The sequence below is a fragment of the Falco biarmicus genome, chromosome 12 (genome assembly GCF_023638135.1).
Source record: "Falco biarmicus isolate bFalBia1 chromosome 12, bFalBia1.pri, whole genome shotgun sequence".
NCBI classification, from domain to species: domain Eukaryota; kingdom Metazoa; phylum Chordata; class Aves; order Falconiformes; family Falconidae; genus Falco; species Falco biarmicus.
The window spans coordinates 10,134,315-10,152,744 of record NC_079299.1 but is presented as its reverse complement, the minus strand read 5'-3'; the positions used below and the strand labels follow the sequence as shown (position 1 = coordinate 10,152,744).

The window sequence follows — 18,430 nt, the reverse complement described above, 5'->3', positions numbered from 1 at the left end:
GATGTCAATCAAGCTATTTAAAGTGCACTAAAAATTAATTACAACATTTTAAGGTATAATTCATAAACATTATTTGTGTACAATATTATATAATTTATTATAACTTAGAACATACTTAATAGCTCAAACTGACATATTAAATGCTCACATGCGATTTTTGAACATTCATTTTCGTTCACTGCCCAAGTATTTTACAATTTTATAGTAATTAGAGGACACAGCATTTTACTTTCAACAGAAAAACATGCACTTTGTGTAATACATTTGGAAAAAATGTGCATTTGCATTCTTTAGTGCCTTGTATAATCTTTTATACTAGGATAACCACTGTCTAACTCTAACTGCTGTGATGTAGCAACATTTTCACCCAAGACCACATTGCTATGTTTAGGTTTAAAAGAGAGAAAAAAACCCAAAAAAACCCCAAAACAATAATCCAAAAAGCCCACAACATAAACCAGTGGAAACAAAACAGCAGCCCACGACAATAAGGTTTGACAGATAACTGTTACTTTTCAGGCTTTTGTATCGTATGATGAGTCTGTTTTATAGAAAGAGGTGGTTTTCTCTTCCTTCCTTTGTTTTAGGAATAAATACCTTATCTCATTGCATACATTTTAGGTAGCTGGCTGTTTGCAAACCGTACTTCTTTACAGCAGCTTATATAAATTTCAAATATACCCACGATCAACCATATTATGAACAGTTCACATGAATGGCTCCCACTTATATAAGCAAACCAACGGAAATTTTGTGAGTACAGCTTCCTTATCTGAGTGAAGGTTGTGAGATAAGACTCCATGTGTATATCTAGAGACTAAATGAGTGCAGAGGGCTTATCTTTATTTGCCAATTTATGTGTTTGTACAAATGTAAAGCACCATAAATCAAAGGGGCAGTTCTTAAAGAATAAAATTGATAATAATAAAATAATCAATGGACTGGCAAAAAAAGCCAAAAAATTTAGTGCTAAAGGAATTTTAAAAAATCTAAAATGGAATACCAATGTCATCATTAGACTTACTATAAAGGAAAAAAAAAAAAAAAGTACCTTGATCAGCATAGAAGAGACCAGTGACAAGGACTGTGTAGGTCAGTTTTCCATTAGGTTTATTTGGGGTGAGCCATTTTAATTGAACTTCTCTGGACCCACCAACAGTAGCAAATATATCAACTGGCCCCTCGGGGGAAGCTTCCATGGTCCGAGCTTCTACCTGTAAGTTCAACCATGAGATCAAGATCAAGGTTTGCTCCCATAGCTTACAAACAGAGAAGGAATGACAAATGCAAAATTGTAAGAAAAGTTATTTCTTCAGGAAAAAAAAAAAAAATTAACACTGCAAGTGTCCTAGTTTTTAAGCATTTTACTTTCATCTACATTTGTTTGAAGCTATCCAGCAACTAACATACTTTATACAGAGATCCCTGTAAGGAACGGAAAATAAATACTGGAAAAGAACGAAAGATTCATTTCTTGAAAACACCATTGCAACTCATGTGGATGGATGTTCTCAGCACTAGGGGAGGAAGCAGTAATAGAAGATCACAGATTTTTCAGTTTCTGCATTTTAAAAGACAACTGTAAGGAACATGCATTTAAATACTGTAATAGATTACTATAGATATTTGATAGAGGAAAGAATATCCTTTGTGGAATATTGGTTGCTCCCTGAGCTAACTTCTAAATTCACCTAACAAATTTAAGTTGCAATGAAAAGTAGATATTTAAGAAAAATCAAAATATGATAAAAGAGCTGGAAAACATAGTGAATATGAAAGATTTGTAAATATAAATAAATAAATATTCATTCAATATTATAGGAATTTAGTATTTAAATTTCACAACTTGTAGTAAACATTCAGTGCTATGGAACAAAATAATTTGCTATTACATTATTTATGGCAACAAGTTTGTTTGTCATACATTATTTATTTGGTGTTTTCTAAAGTATAAGATGGTTTCACACCTTTCTAAGTGCTTCACAGCAGCCAGTTCATGGGAGTGCTAATAAACGCTATTTTTAAATCTGCCACACCTGCTCTGTCATCAAAATAACTAGACGTATTTCTCTGTCCTTGAAACATGAATGTTTTAGTTTTTATAATGTAAAATTTGGAAAGCTCATTGTTTACAAGTGCCAGGCACTGATGTGCATCAGTATAGGTACACATGCTTCTATATTCATACACCCTTATATTTAAAATAGGTGAGCAGTTGCAGTAAAGCCAACAAAGTACATGCTTAAAGATAAACAAATGCTTCATGGATTTTTTGGATCAGTGCCACATTGATTATTTGGATTTTTCAGTCAAAACCATCCTTATGGAAGAATTTGACTAAACCATGCTTTCTAAACTAAAATAAATTCCTGTAGTTTTGCTGCTAAATGCAGATACTCTGATCTCACCACATCAGAAAAATGGAGAAGTGAACACCAACTATTTTTCCTACAGAAGAGAATTAAAATATTCTTAAAACAGTACAGATTTGTAGCAATCGATACCACATGCTAAACAGCTGCAACAGCAGTATTGTGTCTCTAGCCTTCTTTTATGATCTGCTATTCTTTTGAGTATAAAAAGTATTAAAACACTGTTTAGAATCAGTACATGTACTATTCTCTACAGCTACACCTCTGCAGTGTATTTTGAAAATAATATTTTCTGTAAATGTACATTCTGTAAATAAACACATAGCACAGAAAACTTGTTTCATAGCCGTTTTTCTAAATGTTATTTTGTACACAAATCTGTGATATTTTCAGATGTGTTTATTAATAATAAAAAATACTATGCTATCATATAAGTAACACAATCAAAAATAGGAATGATATTAGTATTGGGAAAATGTTGTCATACAACTAAGTTAAAAAAAAAAAAAAGTCCTAATATACACATAAGCTAAAAACCTGAAATTTAAATTTAATAACAGTTGGTTTAGATGACAAATATTCAGTGTTGACCACTTCCATTTATTTACAAGGTATTTACAAGAGTAACATTTCAAAACCGGTAGAATTTCAGATCTCCTGAATTCCTCTAAAAAAAAAAAAATCTATTAGAAGTTACACTATTTCTTGAAAAAACATATTTTTATTCCTTTTTAAGCAACAAAAATCAATTGGAATAGACACAAAAGCAATATTTTCGCTTTACTAAGAAGAGATTAAAATTTAGCATTTCTTAATTTACATGTTACCAATTTGCATTTCACTTGAAAATAAATCATAGTCACTGGGAAAAAGAAGTTAAACAAAAACTATCTGTCCCAAATAAAAATATTACTGAAAACCTGCTAATGCTCTCATAATTGATTAAGATCTTCAGAGCCACCTTCAAAAACATAAGCTGGAGAAATCCTATATTTAGAATAGTCATACAGCATTCGTTCATCACTTAGGGCACATTAAGCACAAGATCAGCAACAAAAATAGCTGGAAGCATATCAGTTTACTGCTGGGAGATGTTTCACATACTATTTAGAGTAGAGGCAAAACATTTCCTTTTCTTTTTTTTTTTTTTTTTTTTAAGTGTGGGATTTATTCTATACTTGATACAAAAATCTTTCAAAAAATAAAATGAAGATGCAGTGCTTTAACTTCCTGGCAGCACTTAGGTGAGCCTAAATAAAGATGTTGTACTTCAATTCCTGTGATTAGAGATGGATCACTGGCTTTGGAAAACAGTTTGCGTACTGATCATGGGATGCAGATGAGTATCAGCTACAGCGACCCCTACTTTGAATTGTTTTAAAAGTCAGGTTATTAGTCTGTAGTTCAGCGGTGATGTGGAAAAAGGCTACTAAAAATATTCTTAAAACCCTAACTACTGCCATTCTGTTCTGTACTTTTGCTGCCTATTTGATAGGACAGAAGTACTGAAAACATACATATTTCATCTGCATGCAAAGTCTGGTAACGACTTGCCTTAAACATCACTACTAACACAATGGATTAGGCTATTGCACATCGAATGCCTTAAAACAAGGTTTTCTTTTGGGGTATATGCGAAGCTGTAAAAAATGTACAAGAAAAACTGGCAAAAAGCCATTCAAGCTTTTAAGAGTAAATATCCTTCAAAGCAGAGCAAGCTATAAAATGTTTAATGGTTATAAAGTTTAGTCTTCTACAGATAGACAATGTTCCCAGCATTTGAAGGAAAGCAATCTTGGAAAGAATATTGGAAATGTGACTAACTAATTATATCATAAAAAATAAAACCTGGAGGTTCTTTCCACAGCACAAAATATGGTATTATAAGTTATGATGGAAAAATAAAGAGAACAACATGAAAAACTCTTAAATCTTCCTTTTTTCCTTTTTGTCTTTCTTTTCTTGTTAGCAAAATTAAAAGTGTATGCAAAGCCAAATTAAACAAAAAAATATCTCAGAATTATCACAGGTTTCTTTCTCAGTAATGTTTGAAAACAAAACCAAGCACAGCAGATATTATTCCAGTTATTCATCGGCTACAGTACTATGAAATTATACTGGATTTATCAGTTCAGCTATATATCTAAAAACCTTTAACAAAATAAAGAAGCCTCAGAAGGATTCTTTTTCACATGTCAAATTTAATATTCCTGTATTCTCAAATCATGAAAAAATGGGGTGTTGAACAAGACTGTTAAAATATGTCCAGTATAATATTTCGATCACATACTTGCATTCAAAAGATATTTACGAATCACCATATTTTCCTTGCTCCTGTTGCCACTCTGACTTCTGCAATTCTCAAATTAATGTCAGTCCTTTCAGTCAGGCAGCTAGAAATTTGCTCATTACTGGAACAGTAACTCTTTCTTTATATACGTCCTTATAAATCTGGCTAAAGCACATCTGCACCTTTCAAACATATTAACTCTATTTAATTTCAATAATGTGTGTTTCAGCTTCAAATTCTGCCTTTCTTCACTGTACCTATGTTCTACTTTGTCATAGTGCCTAACAATGACCTATCAAATCTTTAGCAGCTTTTAAACAGGATTTCTTTTTAAATGTCACATTTTGCCAGATGGGTTAGTACTGACCAGAGTGAATCATCACCATTTACTCTGATATTCACTGTCATCTGACATTTATTACACTCCCAGAATGCAAATTAAGGTACTCACCAATGGACCCAAAGCACAACCTTTTGCAGTACATGCCTGGACTCTGAAGGAATGCAGACTCCAAGGAGCAAGTCCATAAGCATAACAACTTAGCTGTGATGAATTTTGCATCAGAATGCCATCCATATACAATCCATAGCTAGTAATAATACCTATAAAATAATGTGATAGCAGTCACTCAATATCTAAAGAGCTACAGAGTTTAGAAGAAAACTAATGCTACGGACATAAGATTAGTAGTATCAGTATTTCAGTTTACAGTTAAGCCAGTAAGTGTTTAGCAGGACTGTGTATACAACACCTAGAAGAAACATGCTTTCCCATCTTTAACTGTTGAAAACCTTGCAAGTGGATTGCACCTTTTGAAAACAATTTACACTGTTCCAAAAATTACCCATTAACAAAGTTGTTTCTGAATAGTACTTAAGATCACCCTGGAATCAGGAAAACTAAGGCAATTCTATTTCACAGCCTACTCTGCATTTGGCTATCAAAACAAGAACTGGAAAGACACACAAAAACATCTCACATCTTAACAGCTTTAGAATCAGAAGAAAATTAGTGATCTACAATATAATTGAAACTTCGATGGACAACTCAGGCCAGTTCTATAACTACAAAAAATAGGTAACAAATAATCTTGTCACAGAAAACACCTTATTGATACTCATTCTTAATTCTCTTACATTTTCTGCATTTTGCCAGCAAACCAGATACCTCATTAATTTGGGTTGGTTGGGGTTTTTTGGAAAAGTTTTACCCACTGTTCTAAACAAAACCACAAAACAGTATGGACGGCTGTTTCCTTCTCAGTATGCTGTAGAAAAATTCCTGAACTATTCCTGACCTACTCAATTCAAAGAAAGAAAACATATTTGCAAATATGTTTTTATTTGCAAGATTCTTAGACAGAAAAGACAACATTCCTTCTGGTGTAGCTGGCTAAATCTAGCTCAAAAATTGCAGGTGATTACTTGGGTCATTTATAAGGAAATCTAAATCTCTGTTCTTCCAAAGGTGCATGACAGGATAGCATGAATCCTGTACAGACTTACACATAAACAATGTTTTGAATTTAATCATCTAAAGGCTGAATTTTACAGATTTGCTTAGACTGTGGAAGTTGATCTTGCACAGGAATCCTTTTTCTCAGGACTGTTCCTCCACCTTTCTCACTTCTGAATATTCTCCTTTTTTGAAAGCTATTTAAGTGTGAAATCTTAAGACCAATAAATGCAAAGCTATTGGATTCATTAAAAGTGAGTTCAGTTCAGAGGATGCCTTCTAATCTTTCCGTTATAAACAACATATTTGTATTGTAAAAATACAGTTCAGTTCATCCTTTCTTCCCTTAAAACTGAATTGCTTGAAAGTACATTGAGGAAGATTTTGTTTGAAATTGAGAAAAGTTTTTCCCCTCTGCTGAATGGAGAAATGCTTCGTAAATAAATGTGTATACACAACTGTTTCAGCTGAGCTTTGAAGAGTTATACTTCAAAAGATTTATATGCTAAAGCAATGCAGAGCTGAGTATGGTGAAGAGATTCACAGACTCCTTGATTCTTTTCTCTTCCAGAAAAGTGAGAGGCTAAACTCAAGTCAGACAGCAGTGACGTGTGTGCCGGAGGAAGTCCTGGTAAATCTCACACTATCAATCCTACCACGTTTGACAGGCTTCCTAAAGCAAAAATCACTTGGGGTTCCATGTCTAGTTGCTTGTAAAGCAAGGGCATTAATGGTTGATATTTGCCCTACATTAAATAAACAAATTATATATGTATATTAAAAAATATTATCTCAGAAAAAGTGAATGCTGGCATTAAGGATGTGTTTTACAGGGAAAAAAGACAAGACTCAAATACTTAAAGTACCTATACCAGTAGCACTAACCCTTTAAAGTAATTGACAAATCATTATTAATTCCTTTGATATTTATGGTAACAGCATGAATCATAATGAGATCTTTGATACTAACGTGGGTGTCTCATGTACCTCTATGGGATCTGCACTGTAACTCAGTATTAATTGACTACACTGTTATTTTAAAGTGTTCCTAAAACCACAGCACTATGCAGCATCTACACTATGCTTGTGGTCAATGCTGTGAGCTTTTCTTAGTCCTCCCAGTACTGTCAGAGAACAATAATCTCTAATAAGCTGTTCCATTTTTACTTATGCCTTATATGACTCCTATGGAGAAAATTACAGAACAAAAGGAAAGAAAAAGGTACATTTCAGAACAAAAGGGCTAGTGTCTGACTTTGATATGTAAAGTATTTTTTATAAATTAGGCAATAATTCTTTTAGCCAGGGATAAATAACTTAGTCTCTCTATTTCACCAGTATATGTTTCCAAAGCACACAGAGAAGTTCAAGTTGGACCAAAGTTTACATACTTCTGAAGACATGCTAGATATTCCTGAAGTTTACCATCCATGAAATATTGAAGAGTATAGCACTTTTTTGTGATTTACAAAGCTTCATGAGTGACACACTGCATCTTTTCATGGTGACCATTTCTTCATGATTAGTAAGTCTAGGTAGCCAGAGCGAATCTTGTTTTCATTGAAAACAAAAATCTCTATTGACTATAGTACAATTACATTTCACTTTTGAAAAGAAATCCAACAACGTAAATGAAGTTTAAACAGAAGTTCCCTTTTTCTTCCTCCTCTCCCCTCCCTGGGTAAGGCCATATGATCTGTCAATGATATTCCAGACATTAAAGATGAAAAGAGGTTTTGAATCTAAAATGCTACAAGCACTTTACTTTTAAGGTACAATCTAGAGGTCAAATCTTAAGCAAACATACTTTTACCTACATCAGTTTCACTGACTACAAACAGAAGTCGCCTCTCACAAGCACAAGGATTTGCAGGAACAAGTACTGGATTAGTTCACTGAATAATTCTATAAATCAGTTTTTCCTATACCTAATATTTCCCATACAGATTCCATATAGCCTGGGAAGATACAGTCCCTTTCAAGACTTCATTTTATCTATTACCTGTATACAAGAAAAGTGAAGTTTCTGAAAAGTGACCATCTAAGGAAAATTTTCAGTGGTGAAAAAAGATAAAATCACTTTTTTTATATGAACTGATTTTAAAAGTGCCAGACCTCAAGCTATATGGCAAGACTGTAATGGATATGTTCTGAAGAATACACGATACTTTACTGAGGCCACTAGAACAGTGAAGGCTCAAAACAGAATATCTGATGCCACATGTCATTTCACAAGCCTCTCCATATCTTGCCTTCAGCTAAATGGTCAATATGGCTTGTATTACACTACCTGCTTATGTGACATGTATGTGATAGAAATAGAGCAGGGTTCTGCTCTAAAGTGGCATACCTCTGGGCCACATCCCATCAACCTTGTTATTGTTGGTTTGAAAATAAGACAAAATAAAATGTGCATATTATAAATATATGCAGTATACCATCTTCCAAATGTCTCTTTGGGTTTTGTTGTTTTTTGGGTTTTTTGTTGGGTTTTTTTTTTGGGGGGGGTGTTGTTATTTTTTTGGGGTTTTTTGGTTGGTTTTTTTACATCTGCTACATAAAGGACATTTCTGAAGCAACTTTAAATAAAGAATTAGGTCTATCATTTCCCATTTTCTATGAAAGGATTTTTTTTCACAAAATAACATAAAACAGCCTTAAATTCAACCAAAACTAGGGCCCAGAAATTCAATATCTATGTTTGGATAACATTAGCCTTTGACTTCTAGATGGTCCCTTTTCTCAAACATTGACTTCCCCCATTGAGCCATCCTTATGAAGAAGCCAAGTAACCTTTAATCCTATTTGCCACCTTTGGCCTCAAGGATAGCATATTAATCCCCCTTCACTTTCTCTGTTTAGTAGCAAGCAGCTGGACACCATATATATCAAGAGACGATAGCACAGTCTGTGCTGTCCAACCCCCCAGTCAGCCTACACACCCATTCAACATCAGCAACAGCTAACAAGCTTCCCCAGCCCATGGAAATAAACAGTAACTTCTGTCATATAGTATCAGAAGAAAGAAGGAAGGAGAGAGAGGAATGGCCCCAGAGATCTACCAAGGGGGTGATGATGTATGATATGCAAATCCTGGCAATTCTGAGGTTTCCATCTGAAAAAAGCCAAGTTCAGTAATTTCAAAAAGCACTAGTTGCACCTGGGATACTGAAACTCACCAAGTTTCAACCAATTAAGTCAGAAATGGGAAACAGTTTCTACCTTTTTGAAAAAAAAAAAAAAAAAAAAAAAAAGAGCTATATTACTACATTAGAACTTCTATCTGACTATTAGAATACATCAGTAAAATGCTGAAGTAAGAAAATTTAAAAAGAAAGTTCCTTCTTCCTGTTGTTTATCATATTTCAGTCTTCTCAACTATGATATTTTTCAGCCTCCTATACAATCTTACAATACTGACACAGAGAGCGATTATAAATGACATGGCCACTAGGCAGCCCAAAAGATATGCTGAGAATGAACAAAAAAATCACTGAACAATGCAAGCTTTCCTGATTAAGCAGTTGCTCAGTGAAAAGTTTTAGAGCCTTTTTAAAAATATATTTTTATGAAATAAGGAAAGGAATGGAAATGGGAAATTGGAAAGAAAGAAATAGGAGAATGGGAAAATGTGCCATTCAGTTACATGATCTTTTTGAAACTCCCCCAAAAATGGGGGAAAGAAAGAAGAAAAATGAGAGAAAATTTGCATATCCCTTCTCGACCATTGTGCAAGTATGAGCATGTTATGGTAAAAAAACAAAGTCCCCACGCCCCTAATGCCCTTCTGGCTGCCAAGCACTCATGTGGTAGCAACTTCTTCACTCAACCACTCAGCAAGAGCACACAGGTGAAAACCAGCAGCCTTTCCCTGCAAGGCAGGGCAGCAGCAGCTGACTTTGCTGAATCCCTTCCATCAGTTCTGATCGTAAGGAAAACCCTCTACGAGCAACATGCATGGCATCCACATATTACCAAAAAATAACAGTAACAAGGGAAAAATACTCTATTGGCTTCAAATGGTAAGAAGATGTGAAAATACCAAAGAACATTTTTAAAGTGGAGAAATACACACAGGAGGTCTACACAGGTTGTATACAGGATTGCAGAGGAGTAGGCTATATGGCAAATTGGGTAATTAAATGCATCGTTCAAAACCCCAATGCAGAGATGAACAGTGTTGTCATCAAGGCTGTTGAAACTTTCAGTTTCTATGGATGAAGCGCAAGGGACAGAATATAATTTCCTTAATAAAGTTTTCCTGATTTTTATCACATCTGTTGTTCATCCAGTTCAGACTCAAAGCTTTCCTAACAAGCTATATATTGTACTTCATACAAGCGTAGAATCATTTAGGCTGGAAAAGATCTTTAAGATTGTTGAGTTCAGTTATTAACCTAGTGCTGCCAAGTCCACCACTAAACCATGTCCCTAAGTGCCACATCTACACATCTTTTAAATACCTCCAGGGGTGAGGACTCTACCACTTCCCTGGGCAGCCTCGTCCAATGCTCGACCACCCTTTTGGTGAAAAAATGTTTCCTAATATCCAATCTAAACTTCCCCTGGAGCAACTTGAGGCCGTTTCCTCTTGTCCTATTGCTTGTCCCTTGGGAGAAGAGACCCATCTCCCTACAACCTCCTTTCAGATAGTTGTAGAGAGTGATAAGGTCTCTCCCAAGCCTCCTTTTCTCCAGGCTAAAAAACCCCAGTTCCCTCAGCTGCTCCCCATAAGACTTGCTCCCTAGAGCCTTCACCAGCTTTGCTGTCCTTCTTTGTACACACTCCAGCACTTCAATGCCCTTGCAGTGAGGGGTCCAAAACTGAACCCAGCGTTTGAGGTGCGACCTCACCAGTGCCGAGTACAGGGGGGTGATCACTGCCCTGGTCCTGCTGGACACAGTATTTCTGATACAAGCCAGGATGCTGTTGGCCTTCTTGGCCACCTGGGCACACAGCTGGCTCATGTTTAGCCGGCTGTTGACCAACACCCCCAGGTCCTTTTCCCCTGGGCAGCTTTCCAGCCACTCTTCCTTAAGTCTGAAACACCACCCTCATTTGTTTCCTAACAAGCTATTTATTAAATTTAAAAGGAGAGCCAAGCTCTACATAGTAAATTCTTTATTAACAAGATACAGCATGCAAATTTAGTCATGTATTCCCAACTTCTAGTTGTTTTAAAAGAAGCTTGTGAAAATTTATTTATCAAACTATAGGTCTTTATCCTGTGCCGTGGATATGTGTACATAAACATATATATTTATTTGAATAGTTAAACCACGCTCTAAACTATTTGGATTTTTTTCCCACAATGCAAGGATAACAGAATCAGATCCTGACATGAACTATTACATGTAAAAAATGCCCATCGCACTGAAAATTATTCAGACTTTATCCACTAAGCTACACACATGGCCTTCCAGCCTTCCTTCCCCCCTTTTCCCTCCTTCCCCCTCCCCTTTTTCCTTCCTTCTTGCCTTCCTCTAAGCATTTGCCACATATGCTGATGGGATTTTAGAAACAGGGTTAGAATGTTTCTAAGGGGCTAGGAGGCAGTCTTCCAATATGACTCCCACATAAAGAACCATTATTAAATAAATTCTTTAACAGCAGATGACATACTCTTACTCCTTTCTTAAATTGATGTAAGACTTTATAGAATATTACATATATATATAACTTCACAATCAGCAGTTTTTGCGGAATCATTGAAAGTACCTTGTAATAAAGTTGTACAGGTAGGATGTGCTCTACCACAAGTGAAAGCAGGAAAAAACTTGCAGGGGAAAAAGTAAATTCATGTGAAACCACTGTGAAAAATAATTTATATATATCAATATGATAAGCTAATGAAGAAAACAATTTCTGTTGCTTTAAATTCAGCAATTTCTGCATAGCGTCCTCTGCTGTGATTTAAACTGTTACGTGCATGATAACAAAATCAAGGTGAATTCCGAGGTCATATGATACTATGCAATACCATTAGAAATGTAAAATATGTCCAAAAGTTTTACAGGTAGGTATTTCACAATGGAAAATATTTCTAAACAAAAGAAAGTTTATTATTTAACTTCCACAGCCATGGAAATGTGCACCTTCAGGACAACTACGTAGAACACAAATCTAATGATTATTACATAGCAATTAAATAAAAGAAATTAATGTTTAATTGGAGGGTGAAATGAACACCCTAGACTGAAACTCTCCAAGAATGCCTATTCCTCAGCTCAGTTGTCCTGGAAAACATTAAACAATGAGATGCAGTACACAAGAACTATCAAAAGGGAGCACTTTTGAGCCACTGAAACTGTACAATAGGCTGAAACCCACAATCTCCTAGCTGCAGACAATGATACTATCTCAGGTATTTTATGTGCTAAAATGATCATTAAAAATTAAGCACCACATATAAGCTGCCATTTAGAATATTAATTTACCTTTACTAATCATCTTTTTAACTTGAGGCTAAAAGAGTTCACTTACCATTCGGATACTCAGGCTTAGTCCATGAGATGTTAAAGGAGTCGGATGAATATGACTGGGCTTTTGGAGCAGGAACACCTTCTGGTGTACTCTCATCTGTTACAGCTCTGCTAGCTTCGCTTACTGAACATCCACCTCCAGTGCAAGCCTTAAAATATGAATCAAAACAAATAAACATATTTCAATCTAATACCGATAATTTCAGCCATGATTTTTTGTAAAGTTTTATAATTTTTACATATCTAAACTTAGTAAATTATGCTTTTCATGGAAGATACTTTTTCTTAGCATAGATTTATTTCTTTTCTTAAATAACAAGATGTGCTACTCATGGTATTTAGCTTTCAGGTATAATCTAGCTAAAACATTGTACTACTGTTGGACGTGCAGCATTTTTCATTTGACTGTGAGTCATAAGCACGATTAGATTTCCACTGCTTTTGCAGCTGCAGCTAAAGAAAATGACAGTACTACATATATTGTTTACAGTGCAAAACTCTTCTGGAATTGACTGAAAAGCTCTTACAAGTTCCAGACATAGAATATACTGACAAACCTGCAACACACTTAAAAAGTTATCTTGATGAATAATCATTGAGAAAAAAACAGCCATTCAGACAGTCCTGCACTTCATGACAGCACAGAAGCGTGGTGTGCAGATGCAATTAAAAAAGTGAAAACCCACTCTATTATAAATCAATATGTAACAGTTATTACATGTTTATGGATAACATTCAAATAATTTGTATTTCAGTTGCTAGAAAAGAAAAGATTGATTACAGGATTTTTATATTTTGCTTGATTATGAAACAATACAATGTGTTACAAAATTTGCATATTGCCCCATATAACTGGCTATTAAAGTTTTACATGCACAAATATAAGACTATGTAGCTATGGTCCTTAAGTGTACACATTTTCCAATTACTTGCACTAAGATCAGTAAGAGACAGGCGTTCTTACAGAAGTTAAAAAAATATATTTATACAGGAATACATCAACTCTGTACTGGATTTAAAGATTTTTGGTTTAGTTTATTGTTTATTTTTAATTTTACTGTTAAGCAATAAATCAAAAGCTGAATTCAGCAAAGATTCAGATTCAGACATACTCTTAATTAAAACTTATGGGATCACCTGTGTTTTTAAGAGTAACCCATGTGCTGAAGTGGACAAGTAGCCTGCTCTGGATCATCAGCACACAAAGGAAAAATAACCTTGCTGTCCAATTCTTCAGGAATAAAATGTTTCTTTCAATATAGTATATTTTATCTGAAAGGATTAACTTCAATTTCCCATTTCCCAGTGTGTTTCAAATCAGGGAGCAGTCAACATATTTCCTACCCTGCTCCAAAAGTCTATACTAGCCCCATGGGTAAAAATAAGAACTGTTTGTAAATGAGAGGCTATTTTATACACCAAGATTGTTTTGATTTCACTGGAAATTGCACTTCCAACACAACTACAGAATGACTCCCTGTGTTCAGTCTGGGCTATCAAATAAAGATAAAAGAATCCAGCCTCAGTTTTGGGAACACGTGAAAATGGCATTTACTTTAAACATGATAGCATTTAGGAAAAAAAAAAAAAATCAGCTTAGAAGGATGCTCAAACAACTGTTAGCATTTTGATAAGGAAGAGATTTAAGAACATCATCCTTCCAGCAAAGGCAGGCTATTCTTCAAATGATTTCACATCTACTGGCTTCATAAAGAAGCCAAAAAGAACAGCTCTGTAAGGCCTCTTCACTGTACATTCCTTTCTGCCTCGCTGAAGAAATACCACACCAAGCCTTCCTCAGTGGAGGGCTTTTTCACTCAAGGGGCTCGGTAACTCAAGGTAAGGGCTTTCCCATTCATTTATTCCTTGAATTTCGTGAAGTTTAATTTTTGTATCTCTGAATCTTGGTGGGGTATAAATTTTCTGACTCTTCTAATGAAAATTAGTGAAAGAAAGCTCATCTGTATTTTAAATAGTGGGATTTTAGATCAGTATATCCAAATGGACTGGGCATCTCTGGGACTCTGGCAATAACATCCAGTGATGCTCAAAGCTATGAAATCCTACACCTCAATTGAGCCCCATTGTGCTATTCCGAACATCACCAAGAAACACATTTGAGGCAAAATTTGAAAAAATACCAAAGCATGTAGACAGCCAAGGGACAGATACAAACCATGTAAGACCACACAGTGATTTTCCAGCTATCACCTAAGCTAGCGTACCCACACAACACAGCCTTCAGGAGATACTTGTTTAACAGGTAAATCACAAAAGCAGTCAAGTCATATAAAGGGATGTGCCATCCCAGCTACTAAATGCAGCCTTTCAGCTTTTCATTCGCTTTCAGATTGGTGTGGCTCACACCCAGCCAGCTTCGAGCATGAACAGAGCAAAAGCAAGTTCCTTTGCACTAATCCACAGAGACATGATCTTAGAACTCGCCAGCTGACTTTTGGAAAGATACATTAGATTTGCTTTTAAAAGCTGTTGCTCTCATTTATGAATGCAATTGCTACATACTAAAGGCAGTAATCAATTGTGAAAATTGGTAACAGCATGCAAGGACAAACATTTTTTTAATTTTATTTAATGTGCTTATATTAACGTGTCGCACAAAAGTTAAAGCCAGCAGCCTGCGAGGTGCTGCAAATTCCGATGTGGATCCTGATTCCTGTGATCAAAGCTGCTACTTTTGTTAACTCAACTTATTTCCCACGTAAACCAAAACTAGTTTTTGCATGGATACAAACCAAAATTATTATTACTTGTGAAACAAGGAAAAGAAAAAGGTTCTAGCTGATAGAAATACTTCTTTTTAACAAAAAAAAAAAAAAAAAAGGAAACATTTAGTTAAGTTTATACTGTTGAAGATATTCTATTGCTGCTTTTACTTGAAAAGTTTTACCAAATTTCAGATCAAATTATATATTAAACACTAAATATTAACATTTCTTTCCAGGTATATATGTGCTTGATTTGGGGTGTGTGTGTGTGGTGTGGTTGGTTTGTTTTGGGGTGGGGGGTGTGTTTGCTGTTGTTATTTTGTCTTCCTTTCATCAAGTATAACATTAGGCTATATTTAAGCTTCATAACTTGAAAATCTCTAATATTACATTCTTCTCAAACTAGTCTGACAAGTTTTAAATACAATGGTCCAAATGATTTAAGAAACCTATCACACCTGAAAGATACTGGGCATTTCATGCCCTTTTAGACTTGCAAATTTCAAAGCTGCAAGGACATTTAGATCTTCTAACCTGTCTATCACAGACCATTGCATCTTATCCAGGTAAATCTGGTTATCTTCATCAGCAGAAGAAATTATCTTTTCTTACTTTCTAGTTACCACTGATGCAATATAAATATTAAATAAACAAAACTCAAAAGAAATGAGAATTTCTACATTAATTTAGGAATACTAAAAATGTATTCAGTAACTTCTAGAAAAGGTGTACACTTTGATGAAGTAAAAACAAAGTCCACACAACACTTGCTTATTTTAACATATCCCAAAGCAAAGCCACCAAAAGAAGCAGTCCCAGATTCTAGCTGTTAATTCTCCCCTGATCGTCTCTCCTTGTTCCCCCGTGTACAGGAGTTGGGCAGGAGCAGAGAAGAGCTTTGGCAGAGTGGAGGACAGCACAAATTTGTTTGATTGCCCTGCTTGCTTATAAAGGCATATAACATGCTTGTTGAAGTACTGCCTTAGTTTCGGACATGGCGCTATTTTGTATGCTATACAATTTACTATGCTGAAATATCTAGGCACAAATGAATTAATTTCAACATGAATCTAAGCTTTAATTAGACTGAATATCCTTGTTTTTTCAAGTTCAAGTCAGATCCTTGTCATGACCTGAAGGTAGTTTATTTTCTGTGGTATAATATTTAGAACATTCAAGAGCATGTTAAGAAAAAATGAATGCATACCCAGTCTACATAAATGTAAATTTATTCATAATCAAGAGCAGAATATTTTTCTATGGCATTTATCAAAGCAAATATCCTTATATAGGTATTGTTATAAAATGAAGTGTGCTTAAAACAAGGGACAATCCCATGCTTTCATGCACATATTTTCAGGTTTGTTAGTGAGCTGAAGCTGTTCTATTTCATCACAAAATAAAACCAATGATAAAGAAATGCAATGAAAACAGCAAGGTTTTTAAAAGTATTTTGAATAAACAGACTGCTACTTTACACTGAACTCTTTCCCTCCCTGCCATTTCCTTCTACATACAGACTTTACGAAGAAAGAACAAATCATCTTGGTACAAAATACGAAAGGCTAACATTTTCAAATACATTCACTGTTTTCTTGTTAGTTGGGGGCAGGAAATATTTTTAAAGTCTTTCTTATATTTCTGGTCAATTTTCTATCAGTTATCATCCAACTTCTCCTTGAAGAAAATCTGTGCTTAAATTACATACATTTTTTGAGGGCCTGTTTTGAAACAAAACACATACTGCTGTTCAGGAAGGCTCATCCACTTTCAGAAAGAACAGGTTAAAGTGGATACATGAACGATTAAGTATTTAAGATGTTAACAAAAACAGAATATTTTTCACCATTTTACACCTCTACTACACATCTTTACAACTTACAGCTAGTTTTATGAGGTATTCAGTACCCGGGAAAAGCTGCTGAATAGTAAAATCCAGAAAAAGTTCTGTGTTGTTATAGATTACGTTCCACTTTGTAAAATTCTGCTCATTGTTGGCAATATAAATTATATAGCGATCTAGGATTCCATTTACTTCTACAGGTTCTTTCCATCTGTAAATAAGAGCAAAATATGATTAAGACCAGCAAAGAGTCAGACCATACTGAAAAATGTAAGGCTTTGTTTAGGGAACTTTGTGGGGTTTATTTTGAGAATTTGAAAACATACTTATGCAACCATGAAAACAAATCTAAGGATACCTCTAATGCAGTATTTGTACTCAATAGATAAAAGATTAGAGCAGCACACAAAGCAGGGGCTACAAAATGGGCATATCACCAGAACATTCCCTGCACTGAAGTTTGCAGAGGCTATGCCCATATGTAGGTTATACTGATTGCGTAAAGACAAAATGGAAATTAAGTTGGCAAGTGATAATCAGAAGGTTCACAGAACCACTAAACTAATCACTTCTATGCATTTAATCATAATAAATTTAATTTTATGTCACAAACCCTTCTCCTGATTGAACTCACTGGAATTCTTGAATAAACCAATGCACTATTGTGTTGTCAGGAAAGAAGAAATCCTTACTTACTGTACATATATTGTTCTAGAATCCAAAACCGTCAGGACCGGGGCATCTACGTGAGATGGTGGCAGCTGTGCTGTAAACAAGGTGACCTGGGAACTGTTTGTACAGCCAGCAAGCGTGCATGCAGTGAGCAGAAACTGGTGTGGCGTAAAAACTGCTAAATCTAGGGCAAAAAAGGAATACGAATTTACTTTGTATATTCATTTTACCTTGTTTTTCTGTAACTTCCAGAGGGTAGTGAATTCAGAAAATCAAAAGGAAGAGGGACCTGTATCTCTTTAATGTTTCAGCCTTGTCCCAGAGGAGTGAATAGGTACTGTTTTTTTAATAACTGCAGATTTTGACTACTAATAGGTGTAGATGTACTTTGGTTGAGATGACCGCATTATATAGTACAGTTACACTAGAACATACACTACCAAAACAAAAATGTTAGCCTTTTAGGTGCTACATACTACATCAATTTTCTACAGCAGTAAATGAACAACTTTAAGATGATTAAATCAAATCAAATTAATTGAAAAACAAGTACAGGTTCATTAACACAGCCAGTTTGTTGGTTTTGGTG

At 34.9% G+C, this 18,430-nt stretch overlaps 1 protein-coding gene across 1 annotated transcript in view; it reads right to left on the bottom strand.

The window, feature by feature from the left end:
• Positions 1-18,430, bottom strand: part of USH2A (usherin) — a 390,408-nt gene that overhangs the window by 175,478 nt on the left and 196,500 nt on the right. Inside the window, exons 32-36 of the mRNA XM_056357449.1 lie at positions 17,866-18,025; positions 17,209-17,380; positions 12,602-12,749; positions 5,114-5,265; positions 1,052-1,214 (exon numbers count right to left, since the gene is read on the bottom strand). Coding sequence (XP_056213424.1) covers positions 1,052-1,214; positions 5,114-5,265; positions 12,602-12,749; positions 17,209-17,380; positions 17,866-18,025 — 795 coding nt within the window. The remainder of the gene's footprint in view (positions 1-1,051; positions 1,215-5,113; positions 5,266-12,601; positions 12,750-17,208; positions 17,381-17,865; positions 18,026-18,430) is intronic.